General features: G+C 37.3%; 1 protein-coding gene across 1 annotated transcript; it reads right to left on the bottom strand.

Annotated features, from left to right (window-relative positions):
- Positions 1-223: 223 nt before the first annotated feature.
- Positions 224-12,757, bottom strand: LOC103142992 (versican core protein-like; the record flags this gene model as incomplete). Its single annotated transcript, XM_007559339.1, has 6 exons — positions 12,752-12,757; positions 12,546-12,663; positions 2,918-3,301; positions 1,729-1,903; positions 1,481-1,608; positions 224-517 (listed from the first exon to the last, which is right to left on the bottom strand). Coding segments are annotated over exons 1-6 (1,105 nt in total), but the record flags the coding sequence as incomplete, so codon positions are not given.
- Positions 12,758-13,005: the final 248 nt, after the last annotated feature.

The raw sequence follows: 13,005 nt of genomic DNA, 5'->3' as shown, positions 1-13,005 counted from the left end.
AATTATTCATATTTTTCTATTACTTGGTGTTTTATGACAAAGCGCATTAACCTAGCAAAATAAACAAAAGGGGGAAATGTTGAATGTTTTTTCTGAGATAATTTTCTATGTCGTATGAACGTTTGCTTCAGTGCTAAAATCTGATTATTCTGTCATTAAAACATGCACTGCACATTCAGTTTACATTTCAAGAATTCAAGCAAAATAGTTTGTCTTTTTTTACCTCTAAAGCAGTAAGCTCCAAACTTCATGAAAGGTTCTGGAAACCAGGTCTGATTTCTGTAGCGATACAGTGTCCTGACACCCATTAGGCCTCCGCCACATGGGATTCTAGGATGCACAACAGGGTGTCGCACACTCCCGTCAGAGAGCCAGCCATAGTCGCATCTGTCCAGTCCCATTCTCCAAGCAGCGTGGAGTTGGCCAGTGGACGCCAAGACAGCTTTGTATTTTTTGCACTCCTCGGTGGCCTCTAAAAAAGTTAGCTTACCCGCCGCAGGAGCATAAAAGACTTCACCTGAAAGAGAGAAAAATGAATGAAGACTTTATAAAAGCAAGGCACTTATACTTGTATAGTGCTTTATCTAGTCCGGACGTTCGACCAAATGAGGCCAGCAGTGAGACGGTTTAGGCAAAATAATGCAAAACTACACATACAAGAAAATGTAAAAAAAAATAAAAATAAAAAATTACACAGAGACATGGAGCTAGAATCCTAAATAACCTATTCAGACAGTTTGTCAGTAAAAATAAAAAAATGTTGATTTGGGGCTTAGGTTCACGTTAAGGAGTAATTGCATTGTTTGACTTGTAATCAAACTGGTGTGTCACACAAGTCTGTTTAAATGTGGAACAAAAACCACAATCTCTGGGTAATACATTATTTGTTTTTGGCAGTATTCCGAAGACATTATCAACAATGATCACATGGTAATAAAGAAGGGTTTTGGTTTATTAATGCCTGTGTAGCATATGTCTTCGGTAGCTTAAACTGCATACTTAGTGTGCTACCTCTATTTGTTTAATATCTGTTTGCAAATCTTCATTAAATAATATTAAATACCATGCGCTCAAAAATCGCAGATAGAGGAGCAAATGCTGAGAGGTGATTGGAATTTATATTTGACAGCAGGGACATTAATCACAGTAAAATACTGTAGTGCAAGAACAGTATCAGACTAAACTAGTTGACGAAGAGAGAGGAAAAATTGCTGAGCAGTGCCAAAGACAGTTAAAAATCTAATTATCATACTTTTGTTGGGGACTTTTTTAAAAACCACTAAAGCCATTCTTTCATGTGAAGTTATTAGAAGCTTCTCTGCAATCGTCCTTTTACAAAATGTGAAGCTGATTATGCATGTACTGTAAATTTAAAGAAGTATTCCTATTAAAAAATACATGCATTACCATTGTGGTACAATAAGAGCTTTAGCTGAAGCCTTTTTAAACTCACGCTGTCAAAACTGCCCCAATAGCTTACCGTCAAGTTTATCGACGTAACAGTATACGTCATAGGTCTCTGAAGGTTTTCTAACTCCATAAGTCCTAACACCAGGTATCATCTTAAGGTTTCCAAGGCAGCCGTTTCTTGGTCTGGTAATTGGGTATCTACAGAAAAAGGGTAAGTATTAAAAATCATAATGTCACAATGTGCATATCTCTTACATTTGCTGTATATGCATATGTTCATCATGTATATCAACAGTAGCGTTGAGTGATAAAGCTGACCTCACTGTCTGGTCAGCAATCCAGCCAGCATCACACTGGTCAAATCCATCTTCATAAGCTGCTTTCAGCTGGGAATAGGTAGCTATGCTTGCTCCAATATCTTTGCAAGTTTGGACAGCTTTCTCATAACTTAAGGTGTACCTGCTGGTGCTCGCTCGATAGTGAAAAACAACACCTGGCAACAAATAAGTTACAAAAAGTAAGCACCATTCAAAGATGAGAGACAATCAAATATTGTATACGCAGTTGAAGACAGTCATCTGCAATTCGTTAGCATAAATCCAGGGTGGTAAATTCTGGCAAGTGTCTTGTAAAACACTCTCTGAGGGTAAAAAAAAAAAAAAAGAGTCTTAGCGTCTTTGGAAACAAGGAGGTTTGCAATAAGCCGAGAGGATATGTGAAATACTCACACTCTTCACCACAAATGAACAAGATAACTGCATGTGATGCCATGGCCCTGAAATCCCCATATTTGTGGACGGTAAACAGGCGCTTCAGATTTGATTGATGGTGTCAATTAACATTGCAAATTGTTGGAAAAGAGGTCAGGCAGATTGTAAACCAAAACTATCCCAGTTTCTCCCCACCCATGCTTCCACAAAAGTTATACAGTATCACCCACATTAATTTTCTAAAAGCCTATAAAATTAAAACAACTAAACAAGGTGAAGATATGTTATCACATGACCAGCACTAACACACACTGTTTGTTTGGTAATACTGGAGGGGGGGGAATGACACAAAGTAATGACAAGACACCCATGAAATGATGTGCACCAAAGTTTGTATACAACATATGGAAGGTTGCCCATATTAAATCTTTGTTGACTGGGTTTAAACAGAGATAGCCATAAAGTACTGAATATTCCACTTTTTTTTTTTTCCACAGCCACAAACCTTAACATATTTTATAGGGAATTTATCACAAACTATTTCTTAAATCTTTTTTAAGGAGGGCATTCTCTCTGAAGCAAAGACAACTTAAAGTTGTAGTTACCTCTCTGTAACTACTAGGTAGCTGCAGCTATCAAAGCATTGCTCTCACATCCTGTTTACATCTCTATCACCACTTGTATTCCATTTCTCTTTTATTAACCTTTTTTTTAGCAATCCACTTCTGCTAATTTCGGTTTTCATCTAAATCATCTAATTCCATAACACAAAAACAAGGAAACTATAAACAGCTTACCGCTGACATCAAGGTTAACAATATCATGTGTGTCTTCGATGCCGTATGTGGCTTCACAACTGTAAGTCCCAGCATCACTAGCTCGCAGCTTCACCATAGTCAAGGAGGCGTCGCCGACATCCTCAGGGTGACTGGGCACCGACACACGGTTCCTGTAGATGGGGTTCATCTTGATGACCCCATTTTGCATCACCAGCACTGTAGACTTTTCCTGTCCTTTTATTTTGGTCCATTTGATTCGTAAGTAATCTTTGCCATAATTGGCTGTTCTATTTGTACCTATGAGTGGCGCTGATGTTGGGATTGTGGAGAAGAAGCAGGGAAGATTTACTTTCCCTGAGAGGGATCCAGAGATTGGTTGGATTATTGATAATGTGTTGGATGCTGAAAGGCAAAAAAAAAAAAAGGCAAAATAGTTAAGTACCTTTTACTTCCCATCCTATTATATTCTGTTTACTCTTTCCTCAGAACATAGAAGACAACACACACTGCCTCAATTGCAATGAAAGGGTGTGACAACTACACCCATCTTAATAAAAAGAAAAAGAAAAAAACATGCATCATGTTTTGAAAGTGACTCTTGGAAAGTTGAACCTCATCTTTAAAATGATGGGTGTGGGAACAAATTCCCCACTGAGTGCAGTGCATGTACAATGTTTTAATGGAGTTCAACTATGTTGCTGAAACAAGGACACATGGCTAAGTCATTTCATGTTAGACCTGGTAAGTTCTTGACATCTAATGCCCCCTCTTGGCAAACTAAGATTAGTCTAAACTAGAATGATGTCAATATGACAAACAATACAACATCAGACAATGTAAAAAGTTTATCTAAAAAAAAATGAAAAGTTTGAATGGGTAAACATTTTACTTGAAGTAATCTGTCTTAATTCCTTCATTAAGGATTAATCCAGATTATTTCAGGCTCCTGCTAGCCAACAGGTCAAGATAAAGCTAACTTCTATTATCTTAAAACAATCTCAAAAAGTATTTATGGTTTGTTCAAACAGTATTTCATGACAATATTGGTACTTGGTGATTTTTTTTGTACATAGAATATGGTAATTATTTGCACAGGAAATACTCACCAATCACCAATGATCTTTCTGTGTGAAACAAAGACTGATGACTGAACATGCAAAACTATTTCAGTCACAGTAACTTTGATGTAAAAGTACCATAAAGTAGAAATCAACAAAATAATGTGACTTCTACAATATGTTTGCCTTTTTCGCATTTTACTTTCATATGTACACTTTGCAAAGAAAGATTACTGATGATACACCACCTCCTAGTTTAATTTCTTGTGCAGATAATCATCAGTTTCTATCAATAACCACTCACTGCAAACTTAGAGACAGCTTAAATGTTCAAGAAATAAAATTAACATAAACTTTGACCATGAACATATTTTAAAATGGTAATCTCCAATTTTGTATGAGGGTTCAGTTAAACAATTAACTATTTAATATTTTCCTTTTACACCATATTGCCTTTTTTGTTGGGCACATACTCCATATGCCATGTAAAGATTCATTGCCTTACTTGTAAATACCCACTGAATGCAAACTTGATAATGGTCTAAATATTCATGAAATGGTATTCACATGAACCACTAATGTTTTAGATTCTGAAATTGTTGTAATACAGTAGAAGTCCTCTTTGCCCTTGACCTAAGTTGGACTAGCTAAAATAAAGGTGCCATGAGACTTATCAGCTGCAGGCCGATCCAGACTCTATCAGTGGCTTAAGAGAGCAGGAGTCAGGGCTCCTGGAGTTTTGATGGCCCTATCTCCATAACAGTGTTTTTTTTGTTTCAACCCTGGTCCTTAAGGCACACTGCCCTGCATGTTTTAGAGATGTTTCCCTGATTTAACAAATCTGGTCAGGATAATTGTAGTTCCCCAACAGCCTGTTAAGCAGTCACCAATTGAAATCATGTTTGCTGAAGCAGGGGAAGATCTAAAACCTGCAGGAGAGTGTGTCTTGAAGACCACGGTTGAAAAACACAACACTGTCCTAACACTGGGCTTAAAGAAAGATAAATATAACGATTGTCCACTTTATACAAATCTTTATTTACATCCTTTGTTTTGTGATTTTTTTTTCTTTGTTCATACAGTCACATACAATCTGTTTGGGGGCCTTAATAATGTATTTGTGCTGATGAAGACATTTCTTGAAAACTTAAACTTTTTAGAAGCAATACAAGGTCTTACATCATGCTAAATCTGGGTCTGGCTACAGGCATATATGTTAACTCTTCATAGTTTTTAACAGACATTATGAATTGAATCGTTAGGTAAGTAATCCCTCAGCTACCATGACATAACCACTCATAGTGCAGAAGATCAAAGCAAAAGTTCATTCAATACTATATCTTACGTTAAAATTTTTCCTAACAACACAAAATTGCACAACTGCAATCACATTTATTCCATTGTTAACATGTATGAGCTCATGATTAAGCCTTGTGTTTTAAAAAGTGGGAATAAATGCCAGACTCAAATCAATAGCAGTAGGCTGTATCACACAAAGCTCTACAGAGAGGAACCAAATTACCATTTTTTCCTTTTTTGGAAGGTTTTTGATGGGGGAGGAAAAGAAGGAGTTGGCATTCACAAGGAACAATGTAGAGAATGCTTAGAAAACACTGGTGAATCAGCCCTAGAGGCATGAGTTTGTGTGCTTTAATAGAAGGCCATATTAGCATGTGTGATGTTAGCAGCTGTTCTGTCTTCTGACCAGTGGCATTTTCTAATATGGCACGGGTGTTGAACTGACAAAGTGTATAAACCAGCGCACTCATGTAACTATCACCTTTTCCCAAAATAAATAATAAAAATTGTCACACTGAACACATGTCAGTTTGTTGTTGACGCTTCATGTGTGTAGGTACACAGATAAATGAGTCCACTTTAAAAACACAAGATGAAGAATATTGGGATTTTGTGCGAATGCACGATCAAAGAAAACAGACAGAAAAAACAAAAAGAGAACGGTGAACAGAAGAGTGCCCAATAGTAAGAGAAGAGGACTTACTTGTTGCATATGCAGCATCACACAGATAATATAACCACAGGAGATGCTTAATATTTAGAATCATCTGAAAAAATAAAAAAGAGAGAAATGTTACATTAGAAAACAATTTCTGAGTTGTTGAGTTTTTTTTGTCATTACGTATTTTCAGTGAAAGTCATTGAACATACTGGATTAAAAAATATAAGTTAACACTAAAAATATGCATATAAAAATAGTATTACATAAAATGCCATTTTTTTTATATGGTGAGAATGTGGAAAGCATCACTAGCTAACCCTTTTGTTAGACATTAGTCAGATGTTGTAGCTATACGCAGACAGAGTTTCGTGTTTTCACTGAACATGTGGGTGGTGAAGCTGAGAGGTAAAACTTCCTGTGAGGTCAAACCAGGAGTTTTGGAGACAGGAGGGCAGGAGCAGCAGGCCCCCTGCCCTCATTAGCACCCCACAGTATAAACACAAGGGGTCGGGTATCAGTAAGAGCTGAAAACTGTGGGAACCCTCTATCGGAAGACAATTAGCACTACTAAATCATCATCCCTATACAACAAGACTGCAAGTCACTTAAACAGAAAAAAAATCTGTGGCTGTTTTTTTTTTCTTTTTTTTTTTAAGCCACTGGTTCAGACAAATGTCAATATTTGTCATACTACTTATTGAAACAATGGGTTTCAGCTAGTTGAACTTGATTTTCTAGGAAATCCTAATAAGAATAATTGAAAGGAGAGCCCCTACTGCAGCCTGCTGCAGCATCACAGAGGGGTTTAATTGCTTACATATTTTTAAAGCCTGCGGCCCCTCATGCAGGGATGCTTCTCACTGTGAAGGACAGGCGCCTGACTGCCAACGTCATTTATTAAGGAGCTGATTGTGAGAGTGCCAGTGCGCCATTTTCATTACTAGACCTCATTTAATGTGGAACAGAAAAGAAAAACGCGATATCATTTATTATTATTACTTTAAAAAGCCCTGAAAGTGGATGATTTGATATTTTAAATTTACTGTCCTTAATCAGCGGGACAGAGAAGTTATCTGAGGACAGTACGCATGACCGGGTACATTTGTAACATGATAAGTTGTGTTATGCTTACTTGCTTTTATCAGAACTATAATATCACAACGAAGTAACATGTTCAGAAAAGCATCTACAGAGATTAGAGGAGCCCAGTTTCTTACACTACGTTTTCAGGATATTCTAAAAAAAATTGGGGAAAATACTTACGTTTAAATTAATATTATTCCATTGAACAAAGAAAACTGTTTATAGATACTAAATCCTTAGATTGAGCTGATCCCAGCGCACCACATGCGTGCGTAAAACAGTGCCTGGATAGGTCCACTCCAAGTTGAGGCAGCAAAACTTCTTTTTCCTCTTCCCAGTGAGCCTGACTCCTCTCCTCAGATGATGCGCGGTCCTACTCCAGCGTGATCCTGGATCTGAGCGCATCGGCGGGATACCGCGAATGTTGGCAAGAAACAAGTTCAACTTTGCCTAAGCCACGCTGCTATTTCGTCAAAGAGGAGGAGCTCATTTAAAAAGTGAATGAGACACCTTGTGGAGGAGGGACCAGTCTCCAATTGACCATGTGCAGGAGAGGAAGCTGCTCCTCACTTAGTCAGACTGATGTGGCACAAATGGTCTCCCGCTGTAGGTTGTCCTTGTTTGATTAGGTGATCGCACTTCAATCCGAGCATGCAAGCAGCGCAAAAATACTTCCAGTGAAACATTGTTGTTTTTATATGCTTGTTTAAACTGCCTGAAATATGTCGCAATCAGTATGCTGAAATTCTCGTGCCATTTGGAAAGTCCGGCAGTTATAACCAAAGGGTGCGCACTGTAAACGGCGTGGTGCAGACATTTCTCTGGTTACATGTCGAGTCATAACATTCTGGTTGTTCCAATGCCACAGTCCTCCAGACCACCCCCGGCACTGCCGACGCTGGTAGAACCAAGACATGTGAACAATACAGATTTAGTTTATTTTATTTTGTCTCGTTTACATTAGTCTGCAGTACAAGTGAACGATCGGGAAAACGTGCTAATCAGCTGAAACTGATCGGCTAAGATGGGTAACCTTCTGCTTCACAGTGATTCACTGGAAACTCTGCGCTGTGCTTTTCCAAAAGGGGAGGAGGGGAGGCTGGGTCATCTTATCATGCTCTCCATCATTGGCTATTAAAACTCCAAGGAGGGCTCATTCCAGGAATATATTTTTGACTGATAGAGTGATCATGAGATATTAAAAAGTCAGAAAGGATAGTGGATGAAAATCTGCTTCCACATCCTGTTAAACACTGCCTGGACTAAAATAGAATTTTCTTCAGGATCAAATCATTTTAGTAACAAGCAGAATAAACATCTAACGAGATTGCAGAGACAACTAAAATCGGAGTGATTTTAGTTGTGGAAGAAAAAAAAATTGGAATGACAGCGATAGGTGATCACTTATAAGTGTTTGGTGAGAGTAATTGGATTAAAAAGAAACAGCAGAGACCATCAAGGCTATGTTTAATAGTGAAAGTAAGAGCATTTCCACACGGATAATGTGACGGGAATTTAAGGAGTTGGTACTGAACAGTTGTGTAGCCTCAATAAAACCACTAATCAGTGAGGCTAACTGGAGAAAAAGGCTTTCCTACAAGGGAGCATAAAGTTAAGACTCTGCAGCAATTTAAGAAAGTCCAGATTCATCCTCTCACAGAATAATGGGTGTGTCAGGGTAAGAAGAGAGGCAAATGAAGCGATGCACCCATCATGCCTGGTGTCTACTGTGGAAGTTTGTGCGTGTTGTGCTATGATCTGAGGTTGTTGCAGTTGAAGCTTCAGTAACATCGTGACATCGACTGATGACTATAAGATACCGAATTGCGAGGTTATTCCATTAATTGAATTTCTTCCCTGATGACAATGCCAAAGTCCATCAGGCTGAAACTGTGAAACAGCATCAATTTCAGACATGGATCAGCCACCACAGAGTTCAGAGCTTGACCCCACTGAGAGTATTTTTGATGTTCTGGGGAAGACTGCACAGTGGTCCGACTCTCCCGTCATCAACACAGGATCTTGGTGAAAAATTTACGCAACCTGGGATGGAAATAAATTTTTTAACATTGCAGAGTCTTATCAAAACAAAGCCACAGCAAAGGCGTGCTATAATCTAAGTTAGAGACAGTCCAATAAAATATTGGAGTATGTGGATTTTGCGTTTTGGCCAATAGTTCATTTTGAAATATTTTAAAACTAAAAATGAGAAATATTGTCAAAAGACATGATATGAACTATGTATTTAAAAGAGTACATATAAAATACAAACTTAAAAATACAGATACATCTTAGTAAATTGTAATGTGTTCAGATGAGACTTGTCAGATTAAAAATAACTTTTGGAGACAACCTTACTATGATATCAACATAGTGCATTGATGTACTTTTTTGATGTATGGTTAAAAGTATTTTTAACTGTATTAAACATATTTTTATTGGTCTGATGTGATATTCTAATCTTCAAAGAATTAAATGTTTTTTTCACAAGCTGCGAGTGGAAAATTATCATAATTATCTGTACAATGTTTTTCTTTGAGAATTGATATGCACCTGTTTGAGTGGGGAACTGAAGCATGCTAGTATTACTTTTTGATTGCAGCTACATATTTACCTGTATATAAATCTGGATTTCTTTAAAAGCAAAGAAATAGTAAAAACATTAAATGGTAAACATTCAAAATATGCTGAAATCATTCCTTGTATTGCTGTTATCCTGCTGGAAATCATCCAGTGCTGTGAAATGTAAACCTCCTCCATCGTTTGATTTTCATGGAGCCAAGTCTTACAGTTCTTCATCAGATTCGTAAATATTCTACCTCTGCTATAAAACCAGAATTCTGCTGTCAAAACCAGAATTCAGAAATAAGAAAAATCATATTGCTCTGAAAAAAAAAAAATCCTTTCACTCTGTCTTTAGTTAGAGAGAAGTTGTTTGGGAAAGCTAAAGTGGTACATGCTCAGACTGGATCCAGTGCCACTGTACTGGGAAATCACCCGATGCAGCATTTATCTAACTTCTGAGTGGGTATATGCAATGAAAACCAATCAGATTAAAAATAATCATAGGTAAATATAAGCAGATTTGTATCAAAGTTCTGAAGACTATCATTTCCATAGTCACTGTTTGCTTCCTGATCTCCATTCACAGCACTATCAGGTTTTCACTCCCATAAGACTGATCTTTTTGCAACTCAAATCTTTATAATCTATATTGAAAACTGTCTGCCATACTCTTTAGCAATACCACTTGATCAGCTTGATTCTTGTGCAACATTACAACAAAATGTTGTAATATTAATCAAAGTAAATTCTGGGGGAGAAAAAAAAAATACCACCTGATGAGATCTTTTAGTAAAAAAAAGCCGCAACTCAATGTGTGAAATATTTCTGCTGCATGTCCAACCGTGGAAACCTTGTGCCAGTTAAGTAGCTATAAATCACTGAGTCAAAGACCTGGTGAAAGAGTGTTTGATCCTGATGATCTGCTGTGCGGACCCCAAGATGACCCATGTATCACATGACCTATTAAGGTGGTCTGCCTCTGGCAACCACTGACAGGATAAAAGGAACATTTAACTTCTTAAACCTAAGGAGGATGTCGTGTAGAAAGAAAAACGTTTAAAAGCATAGCTGCACTGTTCTTTTTTTTTTTTTTCTCTCCCTGATGAAATTCAGGTTGGACCTCCCAGATCAGAACAACCAGAAAAAACCTGTAGTAACGCCATTTGTTTGTTCTGGTGTGAATACACAGAGAACAACCAACTGGCACATATCAAGATGACTAAATCACTCTTCAGAGCATTGCCAGAAGAAAGGTAAATTATTAAATAATGACATGGAAAAGTTGTATAATTGAAGTGTCAAACAAAACCCAAGGCGGTGACACAGAAAGAGAAAAAACAGCTTGCTGTGATTTCCTGGGGTCCAGGGAAACGAGTTTGTGGGGGTGTGTTTTTGCGAGTCGGCTCCCTGTTTAGAGTAGAACATGTGGGAAAACGAAGCCGCCTCTAGACGGACGTGAACCTTGATCCTCTGAAGTCAAGTGAGGAGGTCCAGACCACAGCAGATGATCCCTGTATTTTAGGTAAAGGTCAAAGGAGGACAGCAGCGATAAAATAATTGAGTTTATTCACTTTATTCATAAATTGTAAGATCTTCACACATATCTTATTTTGCTTCTTGCAATATGATTTTTTAAAAATCCCAACTACAATCACACTTACACAGGTAAATGTATGCATATTTCTTCTCTTCAGCCATTCATATATTTTACTCCAACACACACACATACATATATAGATATCTACATATACATAAAAAGAGAGATTTGTATCTGATTATAAACATTGATCAGGCTTTTAAATGATGACAACCATGCCATTTATACTCACTTTGTGTTTGTTTTCAAAGTGAAATTGATAGTTGCATTTAAGTATGTCCAACAGCATTTCAAAGAGACAAGAGAAGTAGACAATAACATATTCAATATGCCAGTTGCCATTCCTCATATTTTGTGCCAGATTAAAACAATATAAATAGTTTAAATGGAAAAAGAGAAAAATCTAGTACTGAGAAGATTTGCACAAGTCAAGATTTATTTTTTTTTAATTTTCATTCATGTCTGAACCAATAAAGTCTGTTTCCTATAAAGAAAAAAGCTATAGTTTTAAAGCATGAATACATAAGACAGATATAGACAATAATCAGTAAAAGAAAGGGAGCCAAAGAGATCAACATCACAATAACAACAGTCCCATAAAAGTGGTTATAAGAGAGACAAAGACACACACACAATACAAACCTAGATTAACACACAATACAAACTAAATTAGAAATATGTTTTTTTTTTTAAATCAAGCTTTAAAAATAATTTAGAGTTGGGGGCTCTGAATTATTTTTCATCAAACAGGGAGTATCAATACAGAAAGCAACATTCTCAGATCTCAAGCTAGAGCAAGCTCATGTAAAGTTTTGTATAAGAGGATCCAAGATGAAGTTCACTTCTCAATATAAATTACAGTAAGTGAACTGCAAAATGTAAAATTGCTTAATCATTGTCTTGTTTTGATTTTGCCAAAAACCATCTTGAATTCAACTTTTACAACCTAGACTTACGTTTTCTATTCATTAGACTACAAAATCTACAGATAGAAATCATCTGCTTAAATATTAAAATTTACTTTCCATTTTATTAAGACATCCAATTAGAAGTATGACTGGTTAACATAAGACAGGATTAAGAACTGAGCTTTGCTCTAAATGCAAAAGCCAGATAGTTAGAATTCATATCACCAACAGAAAAAAGAGCAACGTAACTGAAACACATTTGTCAAAATCAGTATTATGATCCCATAGAGCCAACATTTCACAGTTGAAAATGTAGATCAATAATTTATGTTTACTGAGTGTTGATTCTGTATCAATCTAATAGAAAACCCAACTAGACTATTATACACTGCATAAAACTTACATAGCACTTCTCAGGACCCTTAAAGACGCTTTACAATCAGTCGTTTCCATTTACGCACCTGGACACACTGACGATTGCAAGCTGCTGCATTGTGGCCACAGAAGCCCTGCAGCAGTCTGACAGAAGCCAGGCTTTCGGCCTGGTTCTGGCCGGCTGGTGTTGGTGCCTCCTGGCGTTGCAAGTGAAATGTCTTGCCCAAGGACACAAGGACAGAGGAGGACAGAACGGAAATCGACTGGTGACTCACTGATTGCAGAGGGAATTCCTACTGCCCTCACCATCATCGCCCCTAAACCAAATATCTGAGGCAGTTGTTTGGTTTAGGGGACAATTACTTTATAACAAAGGGTCTGGTTTAGCCTGGAGACTATCTTCCCATGCAATTCTCCTCGATTCCCATCTTTCATCACTGCTCCATCTGGGGTGTTTTCTGGGGATTGTCGTTTACAGTGCATGCAATTTAAGCTTCAAACTGGCGCACCGCATACATCACAGCCAAACGTTACCGATTAAGTAAAAATGTGAAACTTCA

Source organism: Poecilia formosa, unplaced genomic scaffold, assembly GCF_000485575.1.
Source record: "Poecilia formosa unplaced genomic scaffold, Poecilia_formosa-5.1.2 Scaffold103, whole genome shotgun sequence".
Taxonomy (NCBI): Eukaryota; Metazoa; Chordata; class Actinopteri; order Cyprinodontiformes; family Poeciliidae; genus Poecilia; species Poecilia formosa.
The sequence above is the reverse complement of the archived record's forward strand: the minus strand, read 5'-3'. Positions and strand labels throughout refer to the sequence as shown.